Source organism: Galeopterus variegatus, unplaced genomic scaffold (assembly GCF_000696425.1).
Source record: "Galeopterus variegatus unplaced genomic scaffold, G_variegatus-3.0.2 Scaffold9058, whole genome shotgun sequence".
Lineage (NCBI taxonomy): Eukaryota > Metazoa > Chordata > Mammalia > Dermoptera > Cynocephalidae > Galeopterus > Galeopterus variegatus.
In genome coordinates, this window is record NW_007735169.1 from 58,596 (window position 1) to 81,651 (window position 23,056).

General features: G+C 45.4%; 1 protein-coding gene across 1 annotated transcript in view; it reads left to right on the forward strand.

The window, feature by feature from the left end:
* Window positions 1-22,937, forward strand: part of SLC22A4 (solute carrier family 22 (organic cation/zwitterion transporter), member 4) — a gene marked incomplete at its 3' end in the record, with an annotated part of 38,463 nt that extends 15,526 nt beyond the window's left edge. Inside the window, exons 3-7 of the mRNA XM_008593375.1 lie at window positions 7,722-7,825; window positions 9,373-9,527; window positions 14,732-14,903; window positions 19,220-19,346; window positions 22,837-22,937. Coding sequence (XP_008591597.1) covers window positions 7,722-7,825; window positions 9,373-9,527; window positions 14,732-14,903; window positions 19,220-19,346; window positions 22,837-22,937 — 659 coding nt within the window. The remainder of the gene's footprint in view (window positions 1-7,721; window positions 7,826-9,372; window positions 9,528-14,731; window positions 14,904-19,219; window positions 19,347-22,836) is intronic.
* Window positions 22,938-23,056: the final 119 nt, after the last annotated feature.

Below are 23,056 nucleotides of genomic sequence, written 5' to 3' on the forward strand. Positions count from 1 at the left end.
GGCTCTGAGGCCTCGAGGCAATAGCTGGGCGGGCTCTTTGGCTCCGGACAGGCAGGCAGCCAGGCTCTAATGGCTCCAGACAGTCAAGAATTCAGATCCCCACACTGGCCACCAAAAAAAAAAAAAACCCAAAAAACAAAAAAAATGAAATACCAAAGGAAGTTCTTCAGGAATAAGTTTAACAAAAAATAATTGCAAAATTTATACTCTGAAAACTCCAAAATGTCATTGAAAGAAATTAAAGAAGACCTAAATATATGGAAAGACACCCATATTCAGTTCATGGAGCAGAAAACTTATTCTTAAGATGGTAATATTCCCCCAATTGATCTACAACTTCAATGCAAAAGATGTTTAACATCATCAGTCTTTAGGGAAATGCAAATCAAAGCCACAATGAGATACCTCTCCAAACCCCCTGGGATGGCTACAATTAAAAAGACACATGATAGCAAGTGCTAGTAGGGATGTGGAGAAATTGAAACCCTCATTCATTACTGTTAGGATTGTAAACTGGCATAGCCACTACGGAAACAGATTGGAGTTCCTCAAAAGGGTAAAAATAGATTTACCATATGACCCAACAATTTCTCTACTGTATATATACCCAAGAAAAATGAAAACATATGCACACACAAAATCTTGTACATGAACATTCATAGCAGCATTATTCATAGTAGCCAAAAAGTAGAAACAATCCAAATATCTGTCAATCGATGAATAGATAAATAAAATATGGTATACCCATGCTATGGAATGTTATACATCCATAAAAATGAATGAAGTACTGATACATGTTGTAATAAAGTGGATGAATCTTGAAAACATTATGCTAAGTAAAAGAAGCTAGCCACAAAAGACTACATATTGTATAATTCCATTTATAGGAAATGTCCAGATTAGGCAAATCCATAGAGACAGAAAGTAGATTAGCGGTTGCCAGGGGCTGGGGAAAGAAGAGAATTGGGAGTGACTGCTAATAGGTATGGGGTTTCTTGCAGAGGTGATGAAAATGTTCTAAAATTGCATAGTGGTGATGGTTGCACAATTCTGTGAATATACTAAAAACTACTGAATTGTACACTTTAAAAGAGTGAACTTTGTGGTATAGTAGCCCATTTCTGTTGCTTATGACAGAAATACCTGGAACTGGTGATTAATAAGAAAACAAGATGTATTGCTTATAGTTTCAGAAGGCAGGAAGTCCAAAGTCCAGGGAACACGTCTGGTGAGTCTTCTCTGGTGGTTGCTTTACAGCAATGCAGGGATCTCACATGGCACAGCAGAGAGACTCTCTTGTGCCTTCCATTTAGTTATACATTTTGACTTTATATCATGCCTTTTCTGCCATAACTCAACATAGGCTGCTGCAAGTAGCCATGCAGCTTTCTAAATGTTTTGCTGCTTAGAAATTTCTTCTACCAAATACCTTGGGTCAGCACGTTTAAGTTCCACATTCCATAAAACTTTTGGGAATGAACAGAATGCAGCCAAATTCCTTGCCAGTTCATAGCAAGAGTGATCTTTGCCCAAGTTTCCAATAAATCTCTTCTCATTTTCATCTGAGACCTCCTCAATATGGCCTTTATTGTCCATATTTCTATCAGCATTCTGCTCACCACCATTTAACCAGTCTTTTAAGAAGTTCCAAACTTTCCCTGGTTTCCTTGTATTCTAAACTCCTACAACAGCTAGGCTTTTTCTAGCCTGCTCCTTCAAGTTCTTCCAGCCTCTCTTCAACACCCAGTTCCAAAGCTGCTTATACGTTTTCAAGTATTTGTTGTCAGCAACACCCCACTTCTCTGTTACCATCCATTTCCATATTCATCCATTTCTGTTGCTTATAACTTGGAACTGGGTGATTTGTAAGAAAACAAAATTTATTGCTTACAGTTTCAGAGACTGGGAAGTCCAAAGTCCAGGGAACACATCTAGTGAGGGTCTTCTTTGATAGTGTCTTTACAGCAATGCAGAGTTCTCACATGGCCAAAAATGGTGGAGCAGAGAGAGAGAGAGAGACCCTCACGTGCTCTCCTTTTAAAGCCCTCAGAACCAAACCCTGACCAGCGTTATCAATCCATTCACTATGACATGGTCCTACAATCTGATCACTTCTTCAAGGCCCTACCTTTCAATTACCATTATAGGATTTCCCACCCTCAACAGTTACAGTGGGGATTTAAGCTTCAGTGAGGTTGGGGGGGGGGCGAGTATCCAATCTATAGCATATGGTATGTAAGTTATATCTCAATAAAGCCGTTATAAACAAAAAGAATTAAATAGCCGTTTTTTTGTTTGTTTGGTTGGTTGGTTTTGTTTTTTGCGAATGGCCAAGAAATTTCCTGGCTTAAGTTACAATCAAATTATAAAGAAGGAACTGGGATGGATGTATTAACTATTACTTCTTACTTTTCCCCTGGAATGAAGGATAACTATGAGGACACTATAGAAATACATTTTTCATTCTTAAATGGACCATTGCTAATTTTTCATTCACAGTCATCTCTGGAATTCAAATTCATTTATATAGGGATTTTATATCCATGGTAAGAGCTTTTCTAGTTTGTAGTAATTGGAAGAATTTTTATTTCTAGGAATCTCACTTAGTCGGGCTTAAGTGTAACCTGCTTTGCTTATTCAGCTATGCTGGTTGAAGACATGGTTTTGCTTAGGACAAAAGCATGAGGTTAGTAGAAAGGGAACTACCATTTAATGAGACCTTTAATGTGTCAGACACTCCACTCACATTTCCTGTCCAATGTTTACAACAAACCCAGGAGGGGGTAATATTGTTACATCTTTGAAGGTGAAGAAGCAGGCTGATAGAGATGACTGAGTGGCCCAAGGTCACATGGGCAGAAGTGGCAGAACCGAAGAAAGCATGTGCTCTTTAAAGCTCAACACCAGGCTGCCTTCCAGAGTTCTCAGTTCTGTGAAGGTCAGAGGGGTACACTTATCTTTATGGTTCTTTATGGCTTTGGTAAAAGCTAAAACTGTCAGACTTTGGCTACTTGGAGAGTTCAAGGTTGAGGGTGGTTTTCAAAGTACAATGTGTGATACTCTTCAGCCCCAGAAACACACATTTCCCAAATTCATTTTCTGTCACTCCTAATTGTTCAACATTCATTCATCAACAATTTGATAAGCATATACCATGTGCCTAGCCCTGTGCAGGTATTAGTCATCTAAAATATGATTATACAAGTTATTCAAGTTTTAGAACTCTGTTCTTCTGGTGGAGGACAATCAGGAGGGGATACCTCCCACTCCTCCCATCCCTCTTTCCTCTCTAGCCAGAGAGCAAGTGGCCCAAACAGAGCCCACCCCACCCAAGACTGCTAGGCTCAGGCATGCACATGTGCACACATGGTCTGTCCCATAAAGTACGCTTGACCTTGAGCTTTGTGAGGGTGGGGACCATGTCTTTTTTGTGTCCCACACAGAGCCTGGCCTGGAGCAGGTGCTCAGTGTCGGCTGAATAAATGATTAAGCAATTCCTTTGACCAATCCACTAGGAGAACTTTGGCTGGTCACTTCATTACTCTGCACCTCCATTTGCCACATTTGTAAAGTGAGGATGAAAAGAATACCTATATCACATGGCAACCCTGAGATCTCCTGAGGTACTCAGTGAGCACTCAATACACCATAGTTGTCATTCCTATTATTGTTACAGTTGGGAGGCATGCGAGGCACATCCTTCCATGCCATGAGTGGCCTCCCATCCCCTATGACCTTGTGTTTTAGTCTGTTTTCTATTGCTTATAACAATGCCTGATACTGGGTAATTTATAAAGAAGCAAAATTTATTTATTATAGTTCTGGAGGCTGGGAAGTCCAAGGTCAAGGGGCACATCTGGTGAGGGCCTTCTTGCTGGTGGGGACTCTCTACAGGGTCCTGAGGAGGTGCAGGGCATTACATGGTGAAGGAGGCTGAGCATGCTAGCCTGGATCTCTCTTCCTCTTATAAAGTCACCAGTCAACTCCCATGATACCCATTAATCCACTAACCCATTAATCTATTAACCCACGAATGGATTAATCCATTCATGAAGGCAGAGCCCTAATCACCTCTTAAAGGCCCCGCCTCTCAATAATGCCACATTGAGGCTTAAGATTCAACATGAGTTTTGGAGGGACAGATATTCAAATCATAGCACCTTGTGACCTGGATTTTTGTTTCTTAAAGCAGAGCTGAAGTCTGCATGGCCCAGCTACACGGAGCTCACTCTGCTCTATTGTGAGAACCTTTGTCTGAGACCCTGAATATTGGGCAGACATAGGAATCCAATGCTCCTTCCTCTGCACAGCTTGGGCCAGCTGGTGGATACATTCCACTCTCTCTCTCTCTCTCTGGGAGTGGGGGTAGGCTATGCTTTGGAAATGTTAGTGTTTGACTTGAAAGAACAGCAGCAGAGCAATGCCAGCCAGCTCCTTACCAGGACATCCACCATTAACCTCTGGGCTGGCCATGTGTATGTTTGTGTGTGCGTGTGTGTACACACATGTGCAGGGACCCTGTCACATCAATAAAAAGACTGTCTCCCACTGGGCATACGATGTCACTGTTAACCACAGGGAGTTCTCTGGACCCTGGCTATTGGGGCCCCAAGACACACTCCTCAAACCTCAAGGGGCTGGGGAGGCAAAGCCTGGCCTCCCCAAAAACAGCCCTTTGCAGGAAAGGGCTTCTCTTTATGCCGGCAGCTGATTTCCTGTACTCAAGCCCCATGAGCCCCAGCTGTAACTTGGTCTGCCAGTCCCGTGTCCTATCACCAGGCCCCTTGCAGCTTTACAAAAAGACTCCTTGGGCACAGGGAGAGCCCAGCCCTAGAGCTAACCATGGGCAGCCATGGGATCTAGCTACCTTCCCCTGCTGGTTGTGAGCAGCTCCAAAGGCAGATAGTACCACACATGGACCTGCGGCAAGTGGCTGCTGGGTGGGAATGGCCTCCTCCTGTGCTGCATAATGCTGACAGGGAAAGGGGACCTAGAGCCAAGGCTACACAGCCTCCAGAAAGGAGAGCAATGGGGAGCTGACCCTTGCCTCACACTTCCCAGCACCCCAATTCAGAACTCCTGCTTCTGTTGCATTCCCCAGAGACCAGGCAGGGCAAACTACCAGGGTCAGCTTCCTAGGCAGGCAACTTGTGCAGCCACACAGAGCCCCACACTTGGTTGCAATGCTCTGCTATTGATGTCTTGAAATTCTTAATAATTTCTGAACAAGGGTCCTGCATTTTCAATTTGTCCTGGGCCTGCAAATTACGTAGTCAGTCCTGCCCACTGCCTTTGCTCATGTAATGCCTGGCTCCACCTAGACAGCCTTCCTCTTTCCTTTCTGTTTCTAAATCCTATGTATCCTCCCTGAGGCAAAGTCCTGACAGGAAAGTGTTTGAAAAATTACAAGGAGAGCACATTATATTTGGAGGAGCTTTTCTGCTCAACTGCAGATGAATGGTCATGACTGATAATAGACACATCAATACCTCTACTAAGCTGGATATTTTCTTTTCTCTGTCCAAGGGTAAAGGCTGTGATGGAGGCCTTCTACCCCAAGTCCTGAGGTAATTGTCTCCTGGTCTCACATTCCTTGAAGTGTAGAGGATCATATTTAATAAGCTCATTTTGTCCTGCCTTTGGAGTTCAAGGTTGGGTTCTGAGGCCCAAGTTGGCCCAAGTTGTTCTGAGGCCCATCTAACATGCCCATTTGTTTGCTATGACTTCAGACAAATCTTAGTCTCAGAGCCTCAGTTTAATCTTCTGCAAAATGTGTCACACTCCACATCATGAGGCTTTGGGACCTCAATTGTTCATCTCTCTGAGCGTCAGGGGCAGATTTCAAGCTCTTTTCTGAAGCTTTGGCCAGTTATTTTCATAGGTAGGCAGACATTAATTCAGGCACATGTCTACCACTTCTGATCTGTGAGCTGGCAGAGCACATGAATCTGGCCATACCATTTTAGAGGCTTCTTTCTCCTTTCCCCTGAAGCCCATTCAGGGCCCCTGGATGAGGCAGCCCTACTCTGGGTTTGGTCTCAGATTTAGCCCTGGATCATGCCTGAGGGGTAGAGAGCTGAGTTCCCGGCTGTGTTTTTTCTTCTGCGGAGCTGTGCTTGGGTGTTCCACCTGTAGCCAGCATTGTGAGCCCTCATGAGTCTTGCTATTATCTCTAGGACAGGGGTGTTCTCAAGGACATTATCCTTGACACCACAGTGACCCCCTTGTAAGGAAGTATATAATAGGAGAGACTTCTCTCAGGTCTCAGGACTCAGAGAAACAGTGCTGCTGTGGGAGAGTTTGTCACTGTGGATACTGTGATCCTTCTGAGAGCTGAGCTGCTGGGGTACTCAGAGCCAGATTTGGAGCCCTGTGTGGCAGCAGGTAGGCCCTTGGGCAGGATAGTCTGGGGCAGTCTACCCCTGGCTTGCTTTTTTGCAGACGCCCTCCCCTTTACTTTCTGTTTGCCTCATTCTTTTAGATTTTTGTTTTACACTTTTCTGTGTCTTCATAAACACCTCTGTCTGCAGCAAAATGAGGAATGATATGAATGTGAATTTATGTTTAAATCTACCACACTTTTAGGGGAATTGTGACGAAGAACTGAGTTGCTTTGCAAATACCGTGGAAGCAGCAGCACCACCAAGTGGAGGTGGGGTTGGGTGGGAGGCAAGAGGTCTTTCCTGTAGGCAGCATCATCTTGCCACAGACAGCAACCCCCAACCCCTAAGCCTAAGCTACTCACTGGCACCTGCTTATTTTTTAGAATAAATGAATGTCATGAAACACACTGAAATCTTTGCAACCTCCCTTGAGGTTTTGCTGAATTAAGTCAAAGGTTGGGAGCTGAAACTCTCATGTATCCACTGGTAGGGACTTGTTAGGACAACAGCATCCCACAGGCCCTGGGGAGTGGGAGGGACCACACTTCTGGGAAGGCTGGGTGGGAAGGAGGGGGTAGGAGTATAGGAAGGGGAGCTGAGGAGCCTTGGAGAGGAGTGGGTAGGCCCCAGCACAGTGGGGCCCTGGATCAGGCCCAAACTTGGCCTGGGTGTAAATGGACCAGGGAGCACAAGGTTTTTCAGAGGAGTCTGCTCAGAAAATAAAATCATAGAGCTCCTGGGACCACTTGCACTTTTCAACAAGGGAGAGGACATTTTCATCCCTGGACCAAGTGACCATACCCTCTGCCCTGCCCCTCTGGGTTTTTTTGTTGTCATTGTCGTTGTTTGTTTCTTTGTGGCTAGCCAGTACAGGGATGGAACCCTGGACCTTGGTGTTAGCACCACACTCTAACCAACTGAGCCTACCGGCCAGCCCCCCTCCCCCTCAGGCTTTTCATACACGTTCCCTCTATGCTGGACTGTTTCTGAAGGCACAGTGCCACCTTTGCTTCATACTGCCTCTCAGCTCAGGGATCACCAGTCACAGCGTGGCCTCAGCTCACTTTTTGCTGTGTAATGGAAGTGGAGTAGGAGCCATCACCCTTCCTTCCATTTCAAGAGAGGAAGCTGAGTCTCAAGGACGGCAGTGGCATGCCCTAGGTCACTTGCCCCAGAAAGTGGTAGAATCAGAAGTCAAACCTAGCACTGCAAGGCCTATGCCCTATGCACAAAGGTGACAGCGTGGCCTAGGGCAGGAAAGCCTGTGGCAGCTGTGCTGACTTACCTGGCGCAGGGCTGGAGTGCTGGGCTCACGCTTCATGCTGTCTTCCTTGGCAGTGGGATCTGGTGTGTCAGGATGACTGGAGGACGCCCCTCACCACCTCTCTGTTCTTCGTGGGCGTGCTCCTTGGTTCTTTCGTATCCGGGCAGCTGTCAGACAGGTAAGGATACCGGGAGGGAGGAAAGGTGGGATAGGGCCCCTTGTCACCTCACTGTCTGTCTTGAAGTTGGACTGAATTCAGGGCATTTCTGCCCAGAGGAAGGGAGGACCCTCAGGCCACTGAGTCAGTGATAGGAGGATCCGTGATCTCTCCTGTTCATCCTACCCTCAGCCCGCTTCACCTGGTTCTACTTTGTTCTGTTCTCCCAGCCTTGTACTCCCAGGGCTCTGGCCAGGGATGGAGGAGCCACTGGCCCCACTGGAAAGTGGAGTCCTCATACCACAAACCCCTTGATAAAACATGATGCTGTCATCACACTGCCCTTCCCGCACCACCCCCAACTCTTGAGAGTTATGTCGGGGTAGGGGGTGGATGACATATAATCTCTCTACAAACAGCTGTTGGCCAGTCAGGCCAGACAGTGAGCACTAACTGCACTCGCTGCTTCTGGGGCTGGGCCCCTGGCTGGACATGGGGGCCACAGAGCTGCCCCAGGCAGGCTGGTTCTGGGCCTCCTGGAACTGACAGGCTGGAGGAGGCAGCATCACAGCCGCAGGAGACATGCTCCACTAGCCCCTGAATGTTCTGTGGGGACCAGAGCAGGAAGGTGGGAGTGCTAAAGGGCAGTGTTGGGGAAGGCTTCCCAGAGGAGTGCTTGTCCCTCCCTCAGCTGCAGAGCTCAGTGGGACCCCAAGCCAACAGCCTCAGACCTGAGTTTGGAAAGCGGAGCAGGAGGCTGTTCTGCTCACACCTGTGCTATATTCTGTGCATTGGTCACTACCAGAATGTGAAATGAACACTTAAACTGACTACAGTGTCACCAATGGACATTGTTGAAAGCTACCTCTTCCCATAGAACAGTGGTTTGCAATTTTGGTTGCACATTAGATTCATCTGGGAAACTTTAAAAAAATCCCAATACCCAAACTGCATTCCAGACAAATAAGAATCTTGGGAGGCAGGGTGCTGGCGTCAGTATGTTTTTAAGCTGTCTGGGTGATTCCAAGTGCAGTGAAGGTTAAAAATCATTGCTGTAGAAGAACTCTTGCTTCTGGATTTACAGAATTCCCATGTTGCTGATGTAAGAAGTATCTGCAATCTGTGCTGTACCAACTCTCTAGAAATGTGGTGGCAGCTTCTATCTGTGGCTCCTTCTAAAGGAAAGATTTCCACATGGTCCTTGTATATGCTGTGCTGTGCTTTCATACAGTGCCTCCACAGAAGGCTTAGAATCTCAAAAGGCACCTCCTGGGCATGGCTCCTTCTAAAGGAAAGATTTCCACATGGTCCTTGCATATGCTGCGCTGTGCTTTCATACAGTGCCTCCACAGAAGGCTTAGAATCTCAAAAGGCACCTCCTGGGCAGATGGATGCCTGAGGCCTCACCAAGGAGGAAGCTGGGAGGATGGGACAAGAGAAACGTCTGTCAGAGACCTGGGAATAAACAAAGTCTGCAGTGATGCAACTCAGGGCACGCAACATGCCTTGAGTTACAGACTTGCTGCAACCTGCACATCTTATGTTCTCTGTTATGCTGTATTCTGTAGGTTTGGGAGGAAGAGCATTCTCTTCACTACCATGGCTGTGCAGACTGGCTTCAGCTTCCTGCAGATTTTCTCCATCAACTGGGAGATGTTCACTGCATTATTTGTCATCGTGGGCATGGGCCAGATCTCCAACTATGTGGTAGCCTTCATCCTAGGTAGGAATGCCTTCTGAGACTCAGGGTTCCTCCCTCCATCCCGCTGAAAGGCCAAGAAAAAGGGGACCCCTGGGCTGTGCTTCCCAAGCTTGATCAGCCTCAGATATCTGTGTGTTGGAGAGAGAGCTCTAGCCATGGGCTTTTTGAGCCAGTCATGGGCAGGGCCGGCACTCACTGGAATCCAGCTATTCTGAGCCCTGAAAGGTGGTGGAGGATAAGAGCTGGAGCTGGTAAGAACCAGCCACACAATAACTGAGACACATTCTCAGGAACACAGGGCTTGGGAGAGGCACGAAGGGGATCTTCAGGGAGGGACAGCCTGGGGATGTCTTTGATCTGATCTGTGAAGGCTCAAGCCTTCTGCTTGGTGGCCTGTGAAGGGACTTAGGGTAGTTGGTGTGGCTGACACACAGGTGGAGAGGCAAGTGTCAGATGGGGGATTCAGTCCCACTGTCATTGGGCGGATCTGGTGTTACCCTGAGTCAGAGCCCACCCCCCTGCACACATCAGCTTTGTGTAAGGTGAGCCTCGCTGCACTGATGGTATCCCTATTTCCTAGCAGCAGCCTTGCTCATCAGCAACAAGGCCATGACGAGGCCCCAGGGCCCTCACCAGCCTTTCCTGGGAGGAAGTGAGGTGAGCTCTAGGCAAGCTGACCAGGGCCATCTTCAGATGTAAGAGTGTGGGCAGGTGAGAGAAGGGGAGATGAGGGCACCTCTGGGACAATAGACACCAATTCCTATAACGTCCAGTGTGATAATATTCTAGTTGGCTCAGCACTATCGCAGTTTACCCCTACTGTCACAATGTAATTATTAATGTGCCCCTTTAATGTATGTCTAACCTTTTTGTCTCAAAAGTCTGAATCTGGTCAGGTGACTCTGATTGCTTTTAAGAGTCTGGATGACTCATTGGCTCTGGAGATGCTGTGTTCTCTTAGCTAAAGATGTGTACACCCTGTCAGGTTGCCAAGATGGAATTGTTCAAATTCCACTCCTTCGATTATCTGTGAAGATCCCTTTGCCATGGGCCCAGCCCCAGTGTCTGCAGAAAAGAGGAGGGAGAGGAGGATGTGGGGAGAGCATGCCGAAGCCACTTGGTCCCAGCACATAGCACACTGTTCAGCAGGAGGCAGGCCACTCTCCTCCCTGCAGGGGGAAAAAGGGGAGCAAGATTTTCTTGAAGATCATTTGTGTAGGGGGCATAGGAACCTTCAGGTCAGTGGTGCTGGAAACTGGAGACTGGAGGAACTTAGGACAGAAATTGCAACCTCCTAATGTCCAGTGGCCCCAAGGACACAGGACTCTTGGGCATAGCAAAGTCTATTGTTCTCATATTCTAAATCCCCAGAATCCATCTTCCTTATGGTAACCTTATACCTGAAAAGTCCAATATGTGGCTCTGCTTGGGCCAGACCCATACTAGAAACTAAAGAGACCTTCCCCAAACAGAGGACTCTGCCCAAGGCCAGCAGACCCACATCACAGGAGGAGCTGAAGGGCCATCTGGAATGGAAGGGCAGGGAGTCATGGTGTAGTGAGAGAAGCCCTATCACTGGGATTGGGAGCAAGGTGGAATCTGTGCCCAGCAGAGGTATCCCCACGTTCTGTGGAACGGCTGGCATTGAGACCTGCCTTTCCAGTGGCACAGGGTGCTTCTGAGGGTCTTGGAGCCTCCCCTATGTGAGTGGATGAGGCAGGGGAAGCTTATCCCAAGGCCTGTCCTGCTGGCCCCGACAGTACCATCCACTCCTCTCCCTGCTCCCCATGCAGCCTCTGGTCCCACATGCAGGGCGAGAAGGATAAAGGGGACTGAGGGGAAAGCAAGGCCATGGAAAATCAGTCAGAGCCTAGGTATGTCAAGCCAGCATCAGCGGGTGGGATGCTGGGTGCAGCAGGCTTGCTATCAGCCTGGGTCCAGGCCTGTTGTCGGGTGCTCTAGGAGGTCCCCTGGCTCTGTAGGAAATTGCTGACTTTTGTGTCCTGGTATGAGATTTGTTATGTTGGGTTCTCAGGTCTGAAGGTTTAAGAGTGTCACTGAAAACCCACCAGCCTGGAGCAACTGGACTCCCCAGTCAGCATGCTGGGAGGGGGACACTGTGTAAGGACAGTGCTGCCGCAGGCTTCCTGGCAGTGCAGCAGCGCTCTCTGGTGGTTCAGGGCTAAAACAGCCAAACTCCAGGTGTCACTTAACTAAAATAAACCGAAGGGTGGTGTCTGGGCTGAGAAGTTCTGCCAGTCTTCACTTTTGCCCCCTGGCACCAGGGAAGGGTCAGCAAGGAGGTATCTCATTGATAATCTGTCTTAGAAGTCTTCACATTAATTCGGAAACCCAAATTACTCCCACTCTCAAAGTGGTGCAGAAATGGGTCCTCTCCTTGCACTGCTTTTTTAAAAATACCAAGCCTGCCAGAGTCAGAGGAGACTAGAAAAGAAAAGGGAAGAACAGGACTAACCAAAGCAAAATAAAGTGGATACACTGGAAGTGATGGCCCTGCCAGAATGGTGCTGGTACCGGAGCAAATGACTGCTCAGGATCAAGGACACTGACCCTACCTATACTCCAGCTTCCCTCACAATCTCCTGTGTGAGGGACACTGACCCTACCCACACTCCAGCTTCCCTCACAATCTGCCTTCAACCTGTCCACAGCCTTCTGGATAAAATGCCAATATCCTCTTTTATCCTGCATACCTAGCTGCTTAAATGTATTCTGCACAAAAAGTTAACTGCCTTCTGTCTTGACTGATTCATTAATTCAATATTTTCTAGTACTCCTAACATCAACTCCCCATGCCATAACATTTCTTCGGGCATACTGAATCGTTTAAAGTTTCGCTTCCTCTGATGTCTACATGTTCCTCCTTTTGATGAGTATGTAACTGATTGTATCTTCCTTTATAACTTTGGCTACCAGGAAGCTCAGGCAAATTTAAAATTTAGCTACATCAATTATGTAGGTTTTATCAGCCACATATCTTTTTTAAAGTGTTTTTAAATTGAAATGTAATTTTGTCTTAGTCTGCTTGTGATGCCATAATAAAATACCGCAGCTATGTAAATTCTTAGGCTTGAACCTGACTCAAAGTACCCGCAGCAAAATATCGCAAAGATGATGATAATGACCATATTAAAGGAAAGTTAACTGCCCAAAAGCCAGAGAACAGAGTCATTCTAACAAGGAATTACTTAGGTTCACACCATCCATGTTCTTCCACAGGAAGGAGCTTCTGTCCCCCATGGGTACTCTGCAAAGTCATAACATCTGTTCTGGTCTGAGACCCACGTTTAAAGAGAGAGATTATCCAGGAACCCAGTGGTGTAACTTCTCTCTCTTCTCTTATCAAGGTCATTGAAGGTATGAGAGAGCTCCCCTGACCTCACAATTTTGCAAGTTTCTCACTTTGTCCTGTGCACTTTCTTTCTTTTCACAATCAAATGCTCTGCTGCTTCACATCTAAATCTCTACTTATAAAGAAAGCCCGCCCCTCCCCCCATTCATTTCCGTATCATAATCACAGCCAAAGTGTTTAGAAACCAGGGCATGGTAGGAAGGTCATTAATGAGGTAAGAAAAGATCTGGAAATCACACTCATGATCCTCAAAGAAGTCAGGCCCTAACCTTGGAAATGAGTTTATAGGCTGAGAAATGCCTTGGGTGGTTAGGGCAATTATCTACCTGCTACATGGGATGCAGGAGGCACACAGTACTGGCCGTCTGTCATTCTGGCTTTTTTAAATGGCCACTCAAGGGGAACCACTGAGCCAGGTCTCTCAGTTCTGATACATGAAGGAGGATGAGTGGGGTGGAATCAGAACAGGCAGGCTGTGGGAATGAGAGACCAGCTGAAGTAGTGATTTTGCTGCCTCTCTGGGATTAGCCCTTAATCCCTTAGCTGTGCTGAGGGCATATAAACATGATTGAGAAAATCTTTCTTGAAAGCCATGCTTGAATGACCTTTGAATTAATCTGTTTTGTATTTTCTGGGCTACTTCTCTTTAGTGTGGGCAGATCCCAGACAAAAAGCAGAGCCTTTGCCATTGGCCAGATCCCTGCCCCCGAGGCAGAGGACCAAGAGTGGACTTTCTGGAAAGGGCCTGGAGCTTTGACAAGAGAAGGAGCTTGTCCTTGGACTCCCCTGTCTCAAGCCAAGAGCTCCGAGGGGCAGGCAACATCTCTGGAAGAACTGGCACCGAGTGATCCTCTGTGGCGCCGAGCAGAGCAGGAGCTGACAGCTGCCTGCATGTCCTTTCCCAAAACAGTGCCCGCTGAAGCAGTCTTGAGCCTTTGTGGTGTGTGAGAGAGCTCTCTGGAGCTCACTGGGTGTGCGGCCAGCTCCGGGGCTGCCGCCTACAGGGCCATCAGAACAGCCTGCTTTTCTTTCCTGGGTCTGAATGGACCATGTCTGCCTGGGGCTGGTCTCTAGGCACAGCTGGCTGCAGGGTTCAACCCTGGGTGCAGGGGCCTGCTCTGTGCACCTCCAGAGCCAGCTGGCTCTTGTGTATCATTTCCCCAGGCTCAAGGGTGGGTAAGAGTGTTCTGACATCACAGAAACTGTGACCTCTCCACTGTTTCCCAATGGGCTGAGGTCTGTTGAGAATTGTAAGAAAGGCTTAACACACTATGACCCCACACAGCCCCTCAGAAGAGCCACCACTTGCCCCCTGGAATGCTCTTTCTGCTTCTCTTATTGGGGCTCTTGTTTTGGAAGTGTGGCTTTCTCAGAAGAGATTACCTCTTGGGGCTGGGCATGATATTTCTATGACATGGGATGGCCTTTAAGAAAATATACCTATGGCTCCTTTAAAATCTCATGAAAAGGGCTGGCCTGTGGCTCACTTGGGAGTGTGGTGCCTATAACACCAAGGCCACGGGCTCGGATCCCTATATAGGGATGGCCGGTTAGCTCGCTTGGGAGAGCGTGGTGCTGATAACACCAAGTCAAGGGTTAAGATCCCCTTACCAGTCATCTTTAATTAATTAATTAATTAATATCTCATGAAAACCCATCCTTCTGCAAGCTGATAAGTCTTGGATCACTTCCTACCTTCCTCCACCCTGACCACTCCTGCTCTGGGACGTGAGGCAAACACCTTTTCCCTTTTCTAAGTGGTTGTAGTTCGAACTCTAACTGCCAGGTAATGATATAGGAAGCAAATATTGAAGTGAGTTAAAATCTAACACCCCTCCCTTGTTTTGAACAGGAACAGAAATTCTTGGCAAGTCAGTTCGTATTCTATTCTCTACGTTAGGAGTGTGCACATTTTTTGCAGTTGGCTATATGCTACTGCCACTGTTGGCTTACTTCATCAGAGACTGGAGGATGCTGCTGCTGGCGCTGACGGTGCCGGGGGTGCTGTGTGTCCCACTGTGGTGGTGAGTGTGACTCGTTCCCAGACAGGCCCTCTGCTGTGGGGCCAGCACACCTGGAGCTGACCTAGCCTGGGCTTTGCATGACCTCCACTGGAAGTTGCTGAAGCCGGCTTTGAAGCCCGGAGAGTTTTTACCTCATTGTGGGTAGGCCTGTGTGCAGGTGTTTGATTCTCTGTTGTCCTACAGAGAACACTGTTCCCAGGAATTACAATCCTTCCTAGGCTCTCCCCCCTTGTGTCTATTGCTGGTTGTTTTTTGTGGAGATGGTATTGTTGGGTTTTGTAGTTTCTAACTCTGCCCCTCTTCTTTTGTCACTTTTCTCTCTCTGTAAAATGTCAATAAATTCAACTACAATAGTGCCTGCTTATCCACAGGGAATATGTTCCAAGACTTCCAGTGCCCTCAGTGGATGCCTGAAACCGTGGATAGTACCGAATCCTGTATAAACTATGCAAAACTATAAACTTTTTCCTACACATACATACCTATGATAAAGTTTAATTTATAAATTAGGCATAGTAAGAGATTAATGACAATAACTAGTAATAAAATAGAACAATTATAGAAATATACTGTAATAACAGTTATGTGAATGTGGGCCCCCCCAAAATATCTTTCAGACCATGAGTAACTAAAACCGTGGAAGGTAAGGGGGGACTACTGCAAAGTAATTCCTCAAGCTAACCTTTCATGATGATTTGCATCTAAGGTGTGTCTGCTCTGTCTTGAAGAGTGAGAGAATTACTTTTGTTTAATGAATTGTTGGAAAACTGTTCTTTTCTCTATTCCCACAACCCCCCAACTCAATTTTGATGCAACATTTATGGGAATAACAAAGTTTGGAGATTCTGGTTTCAGTCTTACCCAATATGATTATCTGAGAGATTTCAGGTGAAAGAAAGGATTAAGAATAATGGAATAAGGTCTCAGCCATACCCCCCTTTTCCATTCTTTGCTTTCTCGTGTTTAAATAAGAGAAAAGAGGATTTTTTCCCCTGGTGGGTCTGGTTCTCCCTCTCTCTCTAATTCTTCTTAGTTTGGTTTCATTACATCAAAATCAAATCTTCCAGCAATGACTGATTTTGCTGAACAGCTTGATTTCTACCTGTTTACACATAATAAAAATTTCTTTTATCATTTTTTGGAACTTATAGTTTAGACTAGACCTCATGGTTGCCCTGTCTTTTGAATACATCCTGCCTGGCAAGTTGTCTAGAAGATTCTTTACCTTGCTGCAGCTGTTGGGCAGCTATAGAAGTTTACAAATAGCCCATCTTGGCCTTGTCTGATCAGATGGCTCAGACTGGACCACTCCAAGCTACTGTCCTCACATGACCTCTGAGACTGCTATGATTTACCTGTGTATGTTCTTTGCATGGAGGGAGCACTTTTTATTTTACTTCCCTGGAATCTGAAAGATAGTTTATTAAAGGTTAGATATTATTCTGATTTGGAAGTTTCCTCTGGAACCCAGTCTGAGCATCAGGAAAGCCAGTACGAGTGTCAGTAAATAAGGGTAGGCCATTATCTACACAGCTCTGCCTCTAAGAAAAGCACCCCGAGGGGCCGGCCCGTGGCTCACTTGGGAAAGTGTGGTGCCGATAACACCAAGGCCACGGGTTCGGATCCCATATAGGGATGGCCGGTTAGCTCACTTGGGAGAGCGTGGTGCTGACAACACCAAGTCAAGGGTTAAGATCCCCTTACCAGTCATCTTTAAAAAAAAGAAAAGAAAAAGAAAAGGAAAGCACTCCTGGTTTACAAGAGCAGAGCAATTTTCTGAATGAGAGTAGTAATCATCATCATATTCATCATTGCCATCATCACACCCTCTGAACCTCTCTCCACAGCCACTTTGCTAACTGAATTTATTGGAAAAGATGTTGGAGACCAGAGGTTCTCTCAAGACACAAGACAAGATTATTTGAACGATGTTTTCTGCCTCTTCAGATGAATGATCTTAATAATCTGTGTTCCTTGGCTGTAATTGTCATTTTGGTCTAAAAGACCAGTACTTTAAAACTATGTTATAATCAAACAAAAAGAAAAAAATGAAGAAAAAAGGCAAAAAAGAAAAGAAAATATGTTATAATCAACCTTATTACCATATGATTCTATCAGAGAAAGAGAGAGAGAGAAATAGCAACAGAAGGGCTCTTAGGGATTGGATCTTTGCCTCAGGACCCCATATCCCAGCAAGGAACAACTCCGATTCATCAGCCCCACAGAGTTTCCTGCAGAGAAAGTCCATCCCACAGGAGCTGCCTCACTCTGCCCTAAGGAAAGTTCTTTCTTCTGTTTTCCATGGGCTGGTCCATGAGTGCTCCTGGCTGTGGGCACACTGTACCAGGGGCAGGACTGCCCCAGACAAAGGGCAGACCGGGGCCAACACTAATAAGCTGAGTGCTCGCACTGAAAGTTTAACAACAGTCTGATCATTTTCTTAGAAAAACAAAAGAGCTCTCTTCTGAACATCTCTTCCTTGAGGGTGAAGCTTCCTGAAGCAGTGGGCTGGGATGATGAGGGAATGCTTAGAGCTGCCATTTGCCCTGCCACCAGCTCAGTATGTGACAATACCCCACCATTGTCTCATCTGAATTAGACAATTCTCCAGCAATACCCTGCCCTGTTTAATCTGAATTAAATCCACACAGAGACTATAGTGTACAATCTCATTTGGCACTCCACTAACTTTTGAAATGACTGGCTAGACTTGAGAGTCTGTGCACCCAAAAAAGTCAAGGCAGTTCAAAAATAGAGATCCTAGTGGCCCTGGGTACAGTAGGTAGGAAATGGGAAGGGAACCTATACAGAGTCATTGCGGGTGGTTTGGGGTTTTTTATGTCCTAAGTTCTCTTTAAAATGCTTGGAAGTAAGTGGCCCCAGATGTGAAGGGAGTATGTGTATAGGGGGTGGGGAAGGAGACCAGAGATGCAAGATGAGGAAAGCTTCACAATTTCTAGCTGACTAAACATTAGGAATCCGAGGCCAGTGATGGCCCTCAGAGGCTATATAAAGAAAGGAAGGATATTTCTAAGCATAACCGGGTGGGGAAAGATACTGCTAAGAAGTAGAGGCATCCATGAAGTATACAGTGGCTGGGTAGTAAGACCTCTAGTTCTGCACTAATACAGTAGCCACCAGCCACATGTGGCTATTTAAATTTAAGTTAATTAAAAGTAAATAGAATTAAATTTTCATTTCTTCATGCATACTAGTCACAGTAGCTCAATAACCACATGTGGTTAGTGGCTACTATACTGGACAGCAGAAATAAAGAACATTTTGGAAGTTTCTATTGGACAGCACAGCTCTAATTACTGAAGATCAGTGACAGTTTATCATTACAGTTCCTATAAGGACCAACTAACGGCATATTCCAAAATGCAAACTGGGCTCATTTTTCAACCCATGTGCTAGTTACTGGGGAAGGGAGCTGGTGGTTGGTTATTTGTTTTGCTCTAAGCTAATCCCTAGTGTGGCTTTCAGGCCTATTAATTGTAGGAGGGCTCTGTATCTACTATTTGTAATTTATTTTCTAGGATAACTAAGTACTGACAAATAGGTAAGGAAAACAACAGCTGGCAGGAGAATGGCTAAGAGATTCTGAGAAATAAAAATTAGGAAAGAAGAGAAGTCCTACATTTGCAACTGTATTTGAGCATCAGTTGTAAATGTGTATACACTATGTAATTGTTAAAAATTAAGTCTTTAGACATTTTTTAAAAAAAGACAACATCGGGGCTCATCTCCCCAAAACTGGTTTGGGGATCTCACCTGGGAATCTGTTGAAAGCCACAGGGACAACCCACAGGAAAGTGTCAGTGCCCTCACCTTCTCCTCTGACTATGAGAAAATCTCGAGGAGCACAGGTTCCCTGGCCATCCTTTATCCAAAAAACTTGTGAACATCACCAGCTGGGGATGGACATGCCGAAAGACAGTCTCTTCTCTCGGGAGACTTACAGTCAAGTGACTGTATTTCTTTTATGAGCCATATTGGCTGTTAAGTTTTGGATGATCTTCTCCAGCTGCCCTGGCTTAAACACACCCACAGTTAATGTCACTCCTTATGGTCTGGTCCTGGTCTCAAGCACAACTGATGATCAGTCTTGCAATTTGATCAGAAGTTTGAAACTTGAGGATGTCTTTATTTATTCCTATAATTCAATGAGAATCTTTTGAGGACTCCCTCCCAATTGTCTTTAAAAAGAAAAACTAGATTTTTAGAAAATTAAAATTTTGTTGGGGCAGCTGATAGTTAATAGTATCAAACCCTGCTGTTGTAAAAAATTATAAACTATTAAAAATGAATTCTAGGTTTATTCCTGAATCTCCCCGGTGGCTGATATCCCAGAGAAGATTCAGAGAGGCTGAAGATATCATCCAAAAAGCTGCAAAAATGAACAACATAGCTGTACCAGCAGTGATATTTGATCCTGTAGAAGTAAGCATTTTCAGATATTTCCTCTTGAGATCAGCTATACATTCTTGATTTTATGGAATTTAATTTAATTCAATATTTGTTAAGTGCCCTCTATGTACCAGGCACTGTACTAGGCCTTAGATTAAGTTCTGAGATAAAATCCACCTTGAAGGGCTAAGAATTAAGAATTAATTAATATGTATGTAAACTGCTTAATGAATACTGTTAATTAAACATTAGTTCCTCCATTTTGCAAGTTTATCTCCATCTTTTTATTGGCATTGCTCCAAACCATTGATGCAGCTGTTTACCAGTAATTTTCAAATGTCCAGATTAAGTGGAAAAAATGTGTTTGAGAGCTATCCACCCTAGGTTCCCCACTATACCCCGAATCTTAACCAAAGCCTGCTGTGGAAGCTGCACATGTCTTTAGTCTTGTAATATGCCATGTCTGGAACCTTCAAGCCTAAGAACACAGGCTCAAGGATTCACCTCCAAGCAGGTGGCCACGAGGAAAAGCTGACATTCTATGGAAGCAGCCACACATCCTGACAGTTAGTGAGGACGTGCAGTGTTCCATGCCGTGTGTGGGCTCCGGGAGGAAACAAGAAAAATAACACACAGCCCCTATGCTAAAGGAGCATAGAAATAATTAAGGAGGGCAAAAGGATTAGGTAAAAGGTAAATGATGGCATAAGGGAGGAAATGCTAAGTACCCAAGGAGTGGACACACTGTGTGGCATCAGTATAGAGAAAGAGAGCAGGGTGGCCCAGGGGCAGAAGAGGCAGGTTCCAGCCAGGGAGGACAGTAGGATTCACACAGATGAATGAAGAGGATACAGCAGGGCTAGAAGGGTAGGGGACTGCTCAGGACACCTGAAGAAGGCTATGGTGGCTGCAGCAGCAGAATGCATGCCCTGTGCTAAAGTCTGGCCTACTGGCTACCCCAGAGAGCAGAACCCTGTGGAGAACAGTGGGCATGCTGTTGCTCCACCTGAGGGCTTCCTCCATCCCAGGCCTTCAGGACCTTTTCCAGAAGCAGATATCCTGGCAATGGCTGGAGGCTTAGTTACAGTCGTCATGAACCCAAGCTCTCAGAGGGCTACCAGGACAAAGCATCCTTAATCCTTTGCCCTTTGAATCAAGAAGTCCATTCCCAGTCTTAGTCAATTTAACTGGATGCAAAAATAACATTGGGAATGTCTAACATTTCTGCCTTTCAGGGTCGTGCTGGGTGCTCATTGGTATTTTTCAGATATGTGGCTTGATTCCTACCTTTGAGAATTTTATAGTCTAGCTGCAGAGATCAGACCTACACAGATGAAAGCAATCATAAAATAGATAAGAGATATATATTTATGGACAATAAATTCCAGTGTCAAAACACATGCATCTGATAGCACCTTGTTTCTTCCTGCCATGGTGCACATCTAGCCTGAACTGGATAAGCCCATTGAGGGAAAGGGAGCATATGCTTTCCTGAGGTCAGGTCATCTCCCCTGCTCACCTCCCAGGTAGGTTCCTCTTTAGGAGGATCTGCAGAGTCCTGTGCCAGCAGATGCAGCCTGTTCAGAATGATAATGAAGAGCCTGCCAGATGCCAGGCACTATGTTCAGCTCATTTAATGCTCATGCTAGCCATAGCTAGTAGATACTACTATTAGCCCCATTTTTCAGGAGAAGAAACTGAGGTACAGAGAAGTTAGGTAACTTGACCAGAATCACACAGCTATTAAGCTGGGATTTGCAACCTAGATCTCTCTGGTGCCAAAGTGCATGCTCTTAACAATGATGCTTTTTTAACTCATGTTAGAGGCAGTGGCATGAACTTGGACAGGAAAAAATATAGAATAGTATCATCTTGGAAAGCAGTCTTGAGCTTCCCCAGCTTCAGAAGAAGCACCCTCAACCTGCTTGTGGTACCTGATCCAAAGACATTTTGGTGGCTCCACCCAGGCCAGGGACAACCACTGGATACAAGAATATTCTTGTCCTGAGGTTTCTAAACCTAGCTGCTCATCACAATTACCCAATGAGCTTTAAAAAGACAGATTCCCAGGCCTCTGGGTCCTGTGAATGAGTCAGAGTAAGCAGGTCCAGGGTGGAACCAAGCAATCTGTGTTTTAATAATGGCCCTGTGGCAGTGTAAGCCAGTGTTAGCACAGTCCTGATCCACAGGTCCTGTCTGTATATAGCACCCCCCGACACCCGGAACCCTCCAAGAAGTCTTCTAGTTCTCACTAGTGTACACAATGGCTTTGCTTTGTTGTAATAACAGTGTTATACTGCTAGGGGCATGTTCTGGAACTGTATACTCCAAATAGTGCAAGAGAAAAAAGGCAATATGGCTGTGAGCTATGTGAGTAGTGTTTATTCCTGGAAAGAAGGATGCTTACATTTGGGAGCACCTGCTACAAAAGCAAGCCTGGCACTCATTTCTTCATAATAGAAATTCCTTCCTCAGTCTGTTACTGCCAATATACCATAGGTCATAAGTCCTCGGACTTTATTCCTAAGATATTCCCCACCTCAGAGCCTTATAACTTTATTTTAGCTTCAAATCTAATAGCTTGTTTATTAGACTCATAACTCGTAGCAAATTAACATCAACAAATTGAAAGTAAAGGAGTGAAGCCCATTGATAGCACTAAGAAATTACCATTAACCACTGATGGCTAGTATCTTTTCCTCAACAGTGCAGTAATAATAATATTAATAATAATAGTAATACTTAAAATTTATTGGGCATTTACCATGGTTCCTGTGCTAAGCATAATATATATGATCTCATCTAATTGTCTCACTGTGCAATTAATATACCCATTTTACAGAGAGGTAAACTGAGGCTCAGAGAAGATAAATAGTAACTTGCCCAAGGTTCCCCTGTTAACCAGTCTGTTCTGATGCTAAGACAACAAGAAAAGTATAAAAAGCAGACATGAGCTCAAGGCAGTTTGGGGCTACGTGGCCCTACCCACTCAGTAGGCCCTACAGATCACAGATCACTGTGATAAAAGTCCATCCACAGTGATGACCATGAGTCAAGGAAAGGCTATGTTTGTAGTCAGGCTTTGTATAAAGAGAAAATCGAGCTGGTATTATATATTTGAAAGTCTTCTAAAATGGGCTACAAACATTTTATTTTATTTATTTAGTTTTTGGCAGCTGGCCGGTATAGGGTTCCAAACCCTTGACCTTGGTGTTATAACACCGTGCTCTAACCAGCTGAGCTAACCGGCCAGCCCACAAACATTTTAAGGTGTTAGAATAAGCATAATATAAGAGGGGTCTTCAAAAAGTTCATGGAAAGATTCATATTATCTTTTAATTTTATTTTCACAAAGTTTTTGAAGTTCCCTCATATGTGGATGTCCTTATTCTCCCCCAGTTTCCAGACACCTAAGCATATTCAAGGTGAAGTGAGAGTTGCATGCATAAGTTTTTCTCACACATCATGGCCAAAGATACTTCTTCATTACCTCATAATCTCATGGTTATTTGCATTATTTTAGCTACAGGAGCTAAACAGCCTGAAGCAGCAGAAAGTTTTCATTCTGGACCTGTTCAGGACTCAGAATATTGCCACAATAACCATTATGTCTTTGCTCCTATGGTAAGTAATAGGTGATCTGGAAATGCAGACATATAGCACATAAGTATGCAACTTATTTTCTTTAATTCAGGGAACATCATGGCAAGGCCTTGGTTTTCCTGAGGCAAAATAGAAATTAT